General features: G+C 34.1%; 1 protein-coding gene across 1 annotated transcript; it reads left to right on the top strand.

The window, feature by feature from the left end:
- The first annotated feature begins 9,696 nt into the window (after nt 1–9,696).
- Nucleotides 9,697–12,457, top strand: LOC114746188 (light-harvesting complex-like protein OHP2, chloroplastic). The gene is made up of 2 exons (XM_028934385.1): nt 9,697–10,308; nt 12,071–12,457. Exons 1-2 carry the CDS (start codon nt 9,887–9,889, stop codon nt 12,183–12,185), a joined length of 537 nt encoding a protein of 178 aa, XP_028790218.1. The 5' UTR covers nt 9,697–9,886; the 3' UTR covers nt 12,186–12,457.
- Nucleotides 12,458–15,425: the final 2,968 nt, after the last annotated feature.

The following is a 15,425-nucleotide window of genomic DNA, read 5'->3' as shown; positions in this document are numbered from 1 at the left end:
ACAGCCCTCCTATCATAGGAAGAGGAGAAAACACTTGGAAGTTAAGAAAAGCTTCATTCACAAAGCACATCATTGCAGACATAATAGAGCTGGTAATACGGGTTGGACCTCTGCTAGCCTGCTAAAAAAAAAAGGCAATGCCAGCCCACCAAGGTGCAGGCTACTCCAGCTTACACCGCTTTTGGTTTGCTTCGCTGTGGGCTAGCCCACTTTTTTTTTTTTGGGTTTACTTTTTCATGAAATTTCCAATATATTACATAATATAGTTAGAGGATTTTAACCCTCAAATTCCACATGGACATTGCCTCATTCATATCATTGCATATGTAATTAAGCACTTTATATATGTGTATAGTTATATAAAAAGCATCATCCATCTTTTATTTTTTTTATCTAGTTGTGGTTACTATACACACCTTTATAAGATTAAATAAACATGTGATGCTTATATATACACACATGTAAAAGATTTACTTAATTAATTTGGATAAGAAAAATGATTAAATTAATTATTTATAAAAAACATGTGTTAGTTTTTCTAAAATATCTCTTTAAATTATAAATTAATTCTCACATTATTTTATTAGAACCCACTACTCAAGTTCAAGATTCCAATTCTAATTTCAACATTTCAAACTAAGCCCAACCCATACAAATAATAATAATTTTTTTTAAAAAAATAGGTGGGCTCTTGGCAACCTGTTAAGGTGCATGCTATTTCAATGCCCCATCAGTGTGGCCTGGTTCGTATCTGTACTGCCAGCCCATTTTATCAGCTCTAAGACATAAACCAACTATCATCGTAACCAAAATTAATCTAGAAAGGCAAGGTTACTGGGTAGACAAAACAACATACAAATGAGAAACAAATAAAATACCCTTTTAAAAACAAATCTTAAAACATAGCAAGGACAAACAAGACACTAGAATACGCTGCTAGAGAGCCCCCAATCCCAGCAACTCCAAGTAATTGGACTTGTGGTTGATGAGTGGTTGTGAAGTAACCACTAAGGTCTTGTTTGGCATGAAGTACTGAAAGTGAGAGGTAAGGAGTGGGGTTGTAATTGAGAACACACTACAAGAAAATGTTACGTTAGCAGCAGAACATTTCTAGCGGTTCAAATAAACCGCTAGAAGGGTCAGAATTTCTAGCGGTTATAACCTAACTGCTACAAATTAGCGACGCTTTGACCATTTAGACGGTGGGGCCCGCACATTTCTAGCGGTTATAACCTAACCGCTAGAAATTCACAGCTAGAACCTTTCCTGGGTTTTGGCGGGAACTTGGCGCCAAAATTGTAGCGTTTATTTTCTAGCGGTTCAGGCCAACAAACCGCTAGAGTATGAGAATTTCTAGTGGTTTCCACTTAAACAACTAGAAAATATTTAATTTCCCGAGGAGATTTATATGACCGTTGCACTTTCTAGCGGTTTTAGATACCGCTAGAAAAGGTGTAAATTCCCAAGGTGCCCTAAATGCGGTGTGTAACCGTTAGCAATTTGTAGTGGTTTTGTTGAGAACCGCTAAAATTTTCTAGCGGTTATTCCTAGAACCGCTAGAAATGCGCGGCCTATATATACCCCCTTTCACTTTCACTTCTTCAGTCGTTCAGGAAGCGAAGCTCTGCTGAATTTTCTCCACAAAATATATCCGAGTTCTGATTCAGTTGCAGATCCTTATTTTCAAGTAGAAGTAGTAATTTATTTATAAATAATTTTTATTTTTATGTTTTATTTAATTTATTATATTTTGGCTTATAAATAATTTTTCTTTTTATTTTATTTATAAATACTTACTATTTGTTGTTATTAGGATGAGTTGTCGGCCAGGGAAGGAGCCAGTTGATCCTGAGAGAGCTGGACCTAGTGAGGATCGTCATGATGCTGGTGAGCCATTCCCCAGCATTCATGACTACGATCTCAGCGAGGAGGATATCATCAGCTTTATGGAGCAGGATGATATCGAGCGGACTGAGGAGACTCATTTTACTGGGGATGAACAACCCTATACTGATGCTGATGCTGCTGACGAAGAGGAGGAGGAGGAGGAGCAGGTTTAGGGGAATGAGAATCCCCAGACTGCATAGCGTCCTGCTCCCAAACAACAGGCAGGTTTTAAAGTGGAATTTGTGGGTAAGTATTTATTTAAATTTTTTAAATTTGATAAGTATTTAATTTATATAGAAATTGTATTAATTCATTGATATATAATTTATTTCTTAATTAAATTTTGCAGACTCTAAGAGGAACAGGTCCTATAGGAGGTTGACAGCCAGAGAGCTGTCTATGATGACGAGCGGACGAGTGGTTGTGCCACTCAATGAGTTGGGCCAACCGACGAAGAAAGGTGGCCAGTTGTACAACAAGTACGTGCACCTCCTTGATCAGCAATGGAAGCTGTTCCCCATCTACGTGCAGGACTGGAAGAAGATCACCTCAGAGAAAAAGCAGCAAGGTTGGGAAATGATGAAGGTAATATAAAATTGTTATTTATAATTTTTTAATTTAAATAAATGATTATATATATTTTTTCAAATAATTTAATTGTTTGATTATAATTTTTTATTTATTTAATTTGTTTGTTATTTATAATATTTTTAAAAGTAGTTAAATGAATATATATATTTTTTATTTAAATTATTTTATTATTTGAAAATAATTTGCTGTTGATTTCATTAATTTATTACTTGTAATAATTTTAAATTTAGTTGAGTAAAAATATTTTTTCATTTAAATTACTTAATTGTTTAATTATTATTTGTTATTGATATAATTTATATTTTATTTATAATATTTTTAAATTAGTTAAAAACTAAATATTTTTATTGAAATTGCCTAATTGTTTGTTTATAATTTGTTATTTAGTTAATTTATTATTTTAATCATAAAGTAAATTTATTCTGGAGGAGGAGTTGAGGGCTAACACGACCAAGAGGCTTGGGATGGCATGGAAGAACAGGAGGGCCGACTTGCGGAGGGAGAAGAAAGGTGACGGGACGAGGCCCCTATAGGAGATACTGGCAGATGTACTTGGTGGAGTCCTGGAGCAAGAATGGTCCAATTACGTCTATTTTAGGATGACGACTGACCAGATAGTATGATAATATTGTATTAATTATAATTTATTTATTTTTTGTTCGACTTGACTAATTTAATTTAATCTTTTTACATTTTGCTTCAGGCTCTTTCTAGGAGAAATGCTGGGAGCGTCAGGCATCAGACGATACGTCATAAGGCTGGATCCAGGAGCTTTGCGATCACTTATGACGAGATTGTGAGTACTTGAAATAAATTTATTAAATATGTATATGTATTTAATTTGTAACTAATTATTTCTTTCATTTCATTTACAGAGGGAAAAGATACGGCGGGAGCGGGGATACACGGCCACTTATGACGAGATGTGGCTGATGGTGTATAGATCTCGAGACGGACGTGCGTCGGATGAGGTTGAGGAGATAGCGGTAAGTAATAAATTAAATATTAATATAATATCACACTGTAAATATCATTTTATTATAATTAACTTCTTTACATTAATTTTGGTAGGCATGGATGATTCAAGTCGATACCGAGTTACGTGAGTCTCAAGAGTCTGCCTTGGATCCCACCGCCTCACTTTTAGCGGGTCGTGGCCGGCTGCAGCACCCTGGTCGAGTTAGCAGGCTTGGACTTGGACCTACACCGACTAGGTTGCCCCACTCAAGTGGCGCTGGCCCTTCATATACTGCCAGGAGCTCTCAGGCAAGTGCGAGAGCGAAGCGGCCGGGTTCCTCATCCTCATGTTCTTATGCAACAATTACTTCCATTGGCCTTGAAAAACACACTTCCTTCTGATGTATCAGTGGTTCTGGTAGAATTATGTTCATTTTTCAAGAAGTTGTGTGCGAAGGTCTTGATAGCAGAAGAGCTTGATTAGCTGCAAAATAAAATTATTCTTACATTTTGTCACTTGGAGATGATATTTCTTCCATCATTCTTTACTGTTATGATTCACTTGACTGTTCACCTTGTTCGAGAAGCAAAGGTTGCTAGCCCAATTCACTATCGATGGATGTATCCTATAGAGAGGTACTAGATTATCTTTTATTCCCGTCTCTTTAAATTTCACATTGTTCTTTCATTTACTCGTAATTATTAATGCAATTTTAACTTACAGGTACTTGGGAAAATTAAAATCATGTGTTAGGAATAAGGCATGGCCTGAGGGGTCAATAGCAGAAGGTTATTCCGGAGATGAGGTCCTAACTTTCTATTCAAGGTACTTTGATGACGTGGAGACATCTTTTAATTGCCCGCGTCGTGTAGATGATTCTCCTCCTAGTCCTTCCACGTTAACTTTATTTCCTCCTGTTGGGAAACCAGTTGGAGGATATGAATTCTTCAGACTCACTCCTACAGAGAAACTCCAGGCACACAGACACGTTTTGATAAATTGCAGCCAAGTTGAACCCTTCATGCAGTAAGTATATCATATAAGCTCACTAGCTTTTACACTTTATATTTGTTTCTCACTGACTCTTCTAACAAATTACACTTTACTGTAGTGAGTTTAGGAATTACCTCAGGCGTCAGCTACGGGGGCGTGCACGTTCTGCTGACATTGATAAAAGAGTCCACAAAGAGTTTTCTAGTTGGTTTACACGTCGAATACTTAATGACAACAGCCCATACACAGATGAATCCAAAGCTCTTTCTCTCGGTCCGTTAGACCATGCACGAAGGTTTACTGCGTATAATGTCAACGGTTTCAAATTCTGTACGGTAGGACGTGATCAGGGATTGCTCACACAAAACTCTGGAGTTTGCGGGACATTCGGAACGAGATGTTATGCTAGCAGCAGTGATGGCGATATGCACTTTGGAGGCGTCACTTATTATGGAAAGCTAATTGACATTATTGAGTTGAGTTACCAGCTTTTCACCGTGACACTGTTCAAGTGCTCCTGGGCAAATACGACAACTTCACGGGGACTCGCTACTGACCATTTGGGCATCACCTCAGTTAATTTCTCTAGACTTATTCATACGGGGGCATCTGAAGATGATGAGCCATATATCCTTGCTTCTGAGGCACACCAGGTTTACTATGTCGAGGACGAGAAACATAAAGACTGGAATATGGTCGTTCACCTCAAGCCACGGGATCTTTATGATATGGGTGATGGTGACATTATTTACAACAGTGAACCCTTCCAACCCTCGAATCTTGAAGACTTCTTTCCTCAAGGAGATGATAATTTTGCCAATTATCGGGTATACGTCTTTTCTTAAATTATTTAAATAATTAACTACTAATTACAAATTTTTTCTAAATACATTATAATTCTAACAAATTTTTTTAAAATGTGTCCTTTTAGGCCGGATGATGATGGAGAATAGCAGCATCCAAAATTTTTATTATTAAAAAAATTTTCCGTCCATAAATACATATGCATAAATTAAAATTGGTACAGCTTTTTAAAAAATAAAAAATAAAAAATTTGTAGCAGTTATATAACCGCTACAAATTATAACCGCTACAAAATACTAGCTGTTATGTGTACGCTAGAAAATGACTAACAGCTACAAAATGCAATAAAACGCTACAAAAAAATTGCTACAAATGTGTCGCTGATCTCTATAAATATCATATCTTCTCTACATGCATTTACTCCATCTCTTTTCTTTCCTCTCCTATTATTCTTCATAATTCTCTCTTTTTTTTCTTACTATCTCATATGGTGGTTTCTTTATCTTTACTGTGTGGTAAGTGAATTTTATTTTATAAGTCATTGTATCTTTTATTTGTTTTTACTTAAAATTTACTAACATATTTATTTCTCCTTTTCTTTCAGATTTTTCTTCTTCACACTTGTCATGCCCTCCTCAGCTGATTCAAATACTCCTCAACCTAACACTATAGGTTCAATATTACAAACTATCTCATCTTCAATTCAACTATCTTATTAAATATTCAATTCAATTATCTTATTAAATTAAATTCACTTCTTTTGACACACTCATAATTTAATTACATATTGTTTATTACAAAATTTAAATATATAAAATGTAATACATAACTAATTATACAAATTAACAAAAATTCTTCAACATAATCTATTTAATAGTTTTTAAAATTATAATATTATATTTTCTAATAATGAAAAACCACAATTTTTTTTTCTGGCACGGAAAACATTTCTAGCGGTTCAAAACCGCTACAAATATTTCGTGAAATTTAAATTTTGTGCAAAAATTTCTAGCGGTTCAAACCGCTAGAAAATTTTTTGGCGCCATTGCAAACATTTAATTGCCTGAAAAATTTGATTTCCCCGAATTTCTAGCTGTTCTTGAACCGCTAGAAATGTTGGCGCCCTAATGAAAATTTTTAATTCCCGGCAAAATGAGATTTGGTTCAGAATTTTCTAGCAGTTATAAAACCGCTAGAATTGTTTTTCCTTTTCAGCATTTTCTAGCGGTTGGTTAACCGCTAGAAATTGTCTAGCATTTTGACCATACTGTGTAGCGGTTGCCATAACCTCTAAAATTTTTTTCTTGCGCCTGGTTTTCTAGCAGTTTTGTTAACCGCTACAAATGTTATTTGTTGCGGTTAAAACTGCTAGAAATGTCTCACTTTAACCGCTACAATTGACATATTTTTTTGTAATGACACTCATTAAAAATGTTTATTATAAGAAATTGTTTGTTATTTAGGATTGAGCAAACGCATATATGAGGAATTGGGGGATGATAGGGAAGGTAGTATTCTTCTATCTCATTTACATGGGTTTCCCATCCCTCATATTAAATATTTTTTTGATGAGTTTTCTCAATTCTAATATCAATCTTTACCTCTTATTCTCAATGCTTCATATCAAATGAGGACTAAGGTTCTTTATAGCATCTTCCAAAGGACCTCTTAAATTAAGATTTGCATCATTTTGAAGCGAGGATCCTTGCATTGTCTTCATAATTAATCCTCCTTCAACAAACTGAAATTGCAAAGGAAAGCCCCAAATCTCTGAATGCTTCTCTTTCATTGCCTTCGGACTAGAGATTATGTTGTTATTTGCCTTCAGACGCACAAGGAGCCTGCTAACTCTTAGCATTGGGATAAGAGAGTTTTTAGCGATCTCCTTCTCCGTTGCCATCTCCTGCGTTGTCTCTACCCATCCCCAGTCATTAAGGCCCCAGTCACTTGCACCTAAACAAGCCTCAGGCGTCATCATTCTCTTCTTGAATAGATGGCAAAGAAAGGATAACCAAGAAACATCAATCCATCAACCTTTTGCCATTTTAATCCCTCTTCCTTTAATTACAATAAACATCAAGCGTGTGGATGCAACCTTATCTGTGTGCTTGTTTATTTTCAAGGCCGAACAGGGGCCTCGCAGAGGCAGCGACATGTCCATTTGGTTGTGTTGGGGGTGAGGACTCCATGCACCTGATTAGGATTGTTCAAATGCTTTTCATTGATGGAAGTCAGTAGTTGCTCCAGAGCTTTGGCCAACCTTCTGATCATTCCACAGTTTGGAGTGGGTCAAATTGAATTTTAGTACCAAGTAGGTTAATCATATATACCAAGAATATTCAGTGGCCGATCCTATTTGGCTACATTGATCTGTGGGATATTTGGCTATCTCGTTGTGATGATATATTTGACTCTAGAGAAATTGGGAGTAATAGAAACACACATCACAATCTATTCCCTATTTTACTAACAAAAAATAAAAAAAGATTTCCAGCAATAACTTTTAGCCTCGATAAACCACTACTGAAAGTCAACTTTTAGTACTAACTCTAGAAGGCCACTATTGAAAGTATACTTTTCAATAATGACAAAAAAGTCGTTGTTGAAACTATTTCCTTTGGCGGTGACAAAAAAAATCGCCGCTGAGGGCCTCGTGTTCAGCGGTGACAAAAACTGTCTCTAAAGGTCTTTAAAGTGCATATATTTAGTCATAGACTAGATGGCGGCTGGCAGGGCTTGACGTGTTAGTTAGCCGATGATAACGAATTGGATTGTAATCTTGTATTTATGATCAAACCAACTTTTCAACTAGCTTTTATATTAAAAATTGAAGTTGGTATTTTATATATAATTGAAGGCTTATAAATAAAGATACCAATTCAATTTATAAGGTACTTGTGACTCATTTTCGTATATTAAAAACTAATAGTTAAGTCATTAAATATGTGTTAAATTAATAAAAAATTTTAAACTTGTCCTTATTAAAATTTTTATCTCTCTTTAAATTTATAAATCATTCTCATTTCTCTCATTAAATAGGAATAAAATTAGAAAATAATTATTAATAATTCTTCAAGTGAGCATATTTAGAACAAAATATTTTTTCTGCCGGTAACTTGTAATTAGAGCAGCATGTCTCAAGCTCTTTTTTTTTTTTTGACAAAAACAAATGATTTATTTTGAGATAATTCTTATTTGAATTTGGTAGGGCCGAATGGGCAATAGCCACGAAAACTGTAAAAGAAAACCTTACCTCCTTGTATGCAAAAGTGTGTGGTTTGACCTCTAAAAAATTAATTTAATGTAAATTAATTTAATTAAATATTAAAATAATTATGAATTTTATCTATAACCCGAATCAAACTCTACAAGTGAATTAGAAGCTTACCATATATTTCTCCAGATCTTCTCTAACTGATTATATTTGCGTTAGTTTTGATATATATATATATATATATATATATATATAGCGTAAAGATAGGGACAAACACCCAATTTCGTCAAGTAGTTATGTAACATTTGTATTTAATTAGAATAATCTCAAAAACTCTAACAAAAAAATAAAATAAAAATAATCTCAAAAACACGTCATTGAGTGAAACCCGAATTGATAATTAAACTAGTCAAGATAAAAGTTTAACTGCGTGATTTAACCGAACTGATCCTTAAACTTTGGAACAAACCAAGCACATGACTCATTTACTATTCATCCGGTCTTAAATATAAGACCCTTATACACATTAGTATAAGGGTCTTATATTTAGGATTGGAGAAGTAATTTATTACTTTGACTCAATTTGAGTTCCAATCCCATGAATTTTTTTTTTAATAAGAAACTGGATAACACACTAAACAGTTACGAAAATAAAAAAAGTTTTTTAGTCACCTTCATCAAGCTCTATCTCTTGATTTAGGGGGTATTTGAGTAAGAATAAAATCATGATTTCAGAAATACTTTTACAGTATACGAAGTAAATATATAGAGGAATTTGTTTTGATTTGTGAAAAAGTGTTTCTGAAAAAATTGAGAGGTGGTAGTTGATCAAATAGACACCAACTAACCTCTAACATATGAAAAAATTTAGCTAATCTATCAGTAAAAGTGAGTTCATCTCTGCTTACATGACAAAGCTTCACTTGGCCAACCTTATAAATAAAAAGTCTAATATCTTCTGTTATGTCCCTAAAAGGGTAATTATACCCTTTAAAATGACACTAATTGCTTCAATACGATCACAAAAAATGTGAATTTTTTTTTTGAACCTTTTTTGCCAACACAAATTGAGTCCGTTAAAATGCATGCTGTTCTTAATTTTTTTAATAAATTAAAAAATCTGTATTCGCACAAGTTATGGGATCTTCTGAACCATGAACACCCATATAAGACTCTATGGTTGGTGGTGATCTTTCTGAGTGTCATCATGTCCTTAGAGAAACGACATGCTAAGGAACTCTGAACTGGAGCCACCTTCCACTGCAAAACTTGGTCCCTCCTTATCCACATGTACGCCACTTCTCTGATTTAGGTAAGTCACGTCCAAATCCACAAACCACCACACAACAATCTTGACACAAAAAGACTGAAGATAGAACAAATTTTGAGGGATAGATTATAGATAGATATTGGAAATCTCCATCAGGCAAAGTAGAAAAATGTCTGTGGCTTCTTCAATTCCATGCATCAAAATCTCTCCTTGTTCTTCCTCACCCTCCTCTTGCACGTCTTCATCAACTTCATCCTTTTCTCTCAGATTTTCTTCTTCCAAGCCTTTTTGTGTCACTATAAGGAGTTCTCAGACTGAAGGTCCTCTCAGAAGACCAGTGGCTCAACCCCAGAAACCCACCCCTCCTTCTTCAACTTCACCGCCTTCACCGCCGTCTCCCCCGTCAACCAACGTGACTCCGCCGCCCAAGGCAGCTGCTATTGTCGGGGGTGACAAGAATGTTATTACGTTGGAGTTTCAGAGGCAAAAGGCCAAGGAGTTGCAGGATTACTTCAAGCAGAAGAAGCTTGAAGAAGCAGACCGAGGGCCTCTGTTTGGTTTCATTGGGAAGAATGAGATTACCAATGGCAGGTAAGTTGGGAGTGAAACAGATTTATGTGGGCTCATGTTAATTGCTTGATTTGTGTTGGCGCTACTGGTAAATTGTCACCAACTGTTTGATTTAATGACCAGGTTAATGTGATTTACGTCAGAATAATAGATTATAGATAAATCTTAAGCTGACCCAATTAGAGTTCCAGTTCATAGGTATAGTTGTGCTAATGCAACACAACACTTCAAAATATATTTGAAAAGTCATGTAACGTCCAATTTAATATTTGTGGTCGGTGCTTCTTTTAAGTTTTAATGATGCTGAACAATTGATAGGGTTATTCCTCTGCCAATTTCGTTACATTGTGTTGTTTCCCCTCGTTCAAGACTTTGATTAAATGAGTTAAATAATAGTAGCAGCTTTCAATGTGGTACATTTGATCTGTAGATTATGATGAAATTGAAAATGTAGATAATCTTATGGTAGCTCATATAAGATGATCATTTAGCAAAATTTCCAGGAATTTTGGTCACTGTGGTGCCTGATTTACATTAATTCAGTTTAATGGTTCATGGAAGTTATAGCTGAGTTTCTTGTGATCATTCCATCCCTTAATTGCAATTTGGAAACTGGAATGGCCTTTTATTAGATGGTGATCAAGGTAATATGGCGTGCCTAGTCTCATTATGAATAGGTAGACCATTTTCTAGATTAAGTGTATTTGTTCTTCCACTCCACTGACTAACTTTTGGGATAAAGTCTCTCGTCCAACTTGGATGGTAGTTTCAGTTTTCATGTTAAGATGGGCAAGCATGACTCGTTTGCATATTCCGATGGAAACTGAGTCATATGGGCCTTTCTCATTAGGCAAACAAATTATCTGGTATGTATCTGAGGCAGGAGAGTCAGTCAAATTATAGTGCCGAAATCCATTTTATCACTGTGTTTTATTGCCAAGTACCAGGAGATTATAGGAAACGAGATTTGTTCTCTTGAAAGCCTTCAGATTCTCTTTATGAATTCAATTTCATGTCTCAATTGTGGAGCTTCTGCAGACTGATTCAAAAGAAACTTTAAAATTCACTTAATTCATGGTCTTGTTTAATAGGAGTTGTTGGATTCCTCGTGTGAATTGCCTTAGAGCCCTCATTGTCCTTGCCCCGTTTACCTCCATATCATTTCTTCAACTTCCAGAGTTGATTTGCATATCTCGTTAACGTTTTTCTCATATCAATGTGAAGAAGAAATCTTCAGCATAGACTCTACAGAATTCATAAATGAAAGATAGAATACCAAAATTTACATGGTGACCATCAGTTTGCTGGCACTCATTTGCATAATTGTTGTAAATTTTGATTAATAAAACACTCCAGTGTAGAATTAATGGTATTCTTTCTACTCTTTTACCTTGATCCAGCTTATCAATGCTAATATCATAATCTAACTGTCTTTACTTACTCTCTTTCTTCAAAAGTTTGGCCAAAGAGGCCTGAATGATATTGTGGACTTCACTTTAATGATACTGTAAAAGAGTCTGATCTCAATCTATTAGAAAGAGAAAGGTTTTATCAAATTTTGCAGCATTCTTTTCAGCAGCAATGATGGTACTTCAGTTAATACCTTATATTCCGATCTTAACCTCTCCCCGAATAATTATCTTCTCATCTTCATAGGTTCAATAATTTGGACTCTGTTAAGATTATGCCGTTAATTTCCGTTCTTCTCATTTTCTTCTGGAAGTTACAACTATTTATGTTACTCGTCCATTTAGAATTTGTAAATGGGATTTCATTGTTACAGATGGGCCATGTTTGGTTTTGCTGTTGGAATGCTGACAGAGTATGCAACAGGCTCAGACTTCGTTGATCAAGTAAAGATACTTCTATCAAATTTTGGGATTATAGATTTGGAATGAAGTAAATTTGTTTCTTGGACTTGCTCTACAAAAGATAGGCAGACCAAAATGATCATAAAGAGAACCTAAGCATGCCACGAAAACTTTGAAGTGGGGTTCTCTTCTTATTTTCTTACATGTTATGATTGCTTTGGTCTGCAAATCTTCTGTAGATCTCGTTTACCTGTTAATTTATTTGGAATGAATACTTTAATAGTAAATGCTGTCCATAGTTCAGGTACCCCTCCTTTCTGTAAAGAACACTGATTTCTTTCATCTTCTTTCTTCTCTAATTGCACGTGTACGTGTTCCTTTTTTTCCTCGCCATAGTATTTTGCTTCGTGCTTGTTTGAAATGATGGTATGAACTTTCAAAAGTAGCTTTTTAATCAGAATTTATAGAAGGGATTTTAAGCTTTAGGGGCAAATTTGCACCAGATGTTTTCACGGAGGAGCATTAGGTGTCCAAGAGTTTTTTTTTAGATGCAAATTTGTCTTGTGAGTTTAAAATCGTAGCAATTTTACCTCTCATCGTTAAAAATGTTAACAATCAACATTACTATTTTAACAGTCAATATTAGTTTTTTAACGGTATTGGGTAAAATTGTTATGATTTTAAGCTTTTAGGCAAATTTGCACCCGAAAAGAATTTCTAGATACCCAACACTTCTTAGTGAAAACTTTCAGAGTAAATTTGTACTTTAATCCTTTACAAAATACGAGGCAAGTTTGTGAGGAGAGTCTTATCTAAGTTTATGTGAATGTGCTTATAAATGCTTATACTACTTCCGGTCTTAATTATAAGAGCTAGTTGACTAATTTGAGGAGATTGAGGAAGTAAGTTGAGTTAGTTATTTATCCTAAATAGGTATTATTTTTCCTAAAATATCCTTGCTAATCAAGTGTATTGACTAGAACTATTATTATTATAAGGGCTACTTTGGAAAAAAATGTATAAATATAAGAGACAAAGTAAATTGGGGTCTTATATTTAGGACTAAAACAAAAGTCAAACAGGGTCTTATATTAAGGACTGGAGGTAGTATTAAGCAACTCTAAACATGCACGAAGTACTGAGATCATGATTTCCCTTGCTATATTTTGCTGGTTAAAACTAAGCACATGTTTGGGTTCATATTAAAAGCCACCAAAATGCTTCTTCTGCTTTTACATATAGGAAACAGGATCTAGATAATTAATTTAGATGGATTAAAGATATGGCGGCTAATGCATAACTTGCACTACCTGCAAAAACAAAGATCCACTAATCTTCGAGGTCCACGGCAAGTAGTTCATGCTTATCAGTTCGGCATGTGATTTTCGTATTCAGTATTAATCACTTGCATCTTTCCAAGCATTCAATGAAATTATGATAAAGGGCATAATCAAAATACATTGAGCTTGATTATTTCTTCTGGAGTCCTTAGCATGCGAGGTCAATGCAGATTTTGTAAATACATATTATTCAATCACAATTGATTTGATCAGATTCAACAATTAAGCTGTAATCGATATTTTGATCGCCGTCCATTCTTTTTTCCCTCCTTAGTTCTTCCTCACGTTGTCTGTTGACTTTTAGTCATTAGACTTTGTACATTTTAATTTTTAAGCTATAATATTCCCACTTTTCTCTTATCTAATTGTCTTTAACTTTTTTTGGGGTAAATATTATCCAGTTACCCCGCATGATGGGACAATGTTTTGTTGATGTTATTGTTGTTGTAGATATTATCCAATTGATTTTAAATACCACCTTTTAAGTGTGAGTAACAGATGCAAGAATAAAAAGAGATCTCATAAATGTCACTAGCATTTTAACTAGTAATGTTAAAATAATAAGAATGAAAAGAGTGCTTCTTCAGAGATGAGTTTGAATGTCAATAAACATAATAAAAAATTAATCTTATTAGGTTGATTATATTATTATTATTTTTTTAAATGTCAAAGCTTTTAATTTTAAAACTCTGCATAATCTTCGTTGAGCATCTTTTTCTTGAGCACAAGGAGCATACTCCCACCAAATGGATCCTAGTCTCTCCTAAGAGTAAATGGTAGGTTCCTCCCAACTAAGCATGTGTTTGGATTGGTGTTTTCATGATAAAACGCTGGTTTGAGAGTGGCTTAAAGACTATGGGTTGTTTGGGTGGGCTTTTATCCCAGCCAACTTTTAGGAAAAAAGTTGGGGATATGTTTGGGTTAGTCTTGGGCAAAATTGATTTATAGCCGAACTGACTTTTGTAACTGAAATTAGATTAAAAGTCAGTTAGTGTAATGCGATTTATGTTTGGATATGTGCTTTTAAAAAGTCAGTTGAAAAAGTTGAAAGTTATTTGCATGATTAATAAAAAAGTTAGTTCAATTGTAAAATGATTAAAAAGGATATAGACTTTATTAGATAGTAGTATTTGAAACTTTATATTTTTAATGTGATAATTGTTTAAAAAAATACTTAAATTATTATGATAAAATAAAAATAGTTTATTTGTGAAATTATAAAATATTTATTTATTTTGTTCTCAAGTAATCCCTGTAATGATTATACATATTAAGGAGTTTTTATTAATGGATAGTTTTAATACACATGATTAACAAAAATATTTTAGATAAGACAACATCAATTTATTACAAATAAGTAAATTAATTAATTTTATTAATATCTTTAAATTAGTTATCAAACTCTTATATTAAGAATATGTAGTACTCCTCCGGTCCTTAATATAGGACCCAATTGTTGAGTTAGTTTTAGTCCTAAATATAAGACCCATTTTTCATATTTATTAATTTTTTTTTAAATCACCTTTATGGATACTCTTTCAACCATAATCAAGTAAAAGAAAGAGAAAGGGTATTAAGAAAGATGAGTATGGTATTTTAGGAAAAACGTGTCACATTTCTTATAATTAACTAACTTACCTAACTTCCTTAATCTAATCAAATTAGTTAAATGGGTCTTATATTAAGGACCAGAGGAGTATCAAATTATTGGGTTTGTTAGGGGTAATTTTGTCTTTTTCAATTACTATCTTTTCTCTCTCCATGTTTGTAACGGCAAAAGCTCAAAAAATTAGCTTCAGCGTTAGGTATCTTTTTATCCAAAAGTTTATTTGCAAAAATGCTCACCCAAACATCTGTTTGAGCATTTATCTGCTAGTAACATTGGTTTGTGTCATTCCAATGCACGTTTTCTGTTGAAAACGCTGATTCAAACATGCGCTAGATGTGTTGAGAAGCTAAAATTTTTAGCCTTTGTTGTTGGTAAGAA

The sequence above is a fragment of the Neltuma alba genome, unplaced genomic scaffold (genome assembly GCF_004799145.2).
Source record: "Neltuma alba isolate B1F8T4 unplaced genomic scaffold, ASM479914v2 tig00000799_pilon, whole genome shotgun sequence".
NCBI classification, from domain to species: domain Eukaryota; kingdom Viridiplantae; phylum Streptophyta; class Magnoliopsida; order Fabales; family Fabaceae; genus Neltuma; species Neltuma alba.
Note: the sequence above shows the minus strand (reverse complement) of the source record. Positions and strands in the feature narration are given on the sequence as shown.

What these genes read in the sequence shown, in the direction of transcription:
- LOC114746188 (XM_028934385.1), top strand. Translation starts at nt 9,887, where the DNA reads ATGTCTGTGGCTTCTTCAATTCCATGCATCAAAATCTCTCCTTGTTCT. An exon ending in AATGAGATTACCAATGGCAG is followed by an intron (nt 10,309 to 12,070) that starts GTAAGTTGGGAG and finishes TCATTGTTACAG; the next exon opens with ATGGGCCATGTTTGGTTTTG.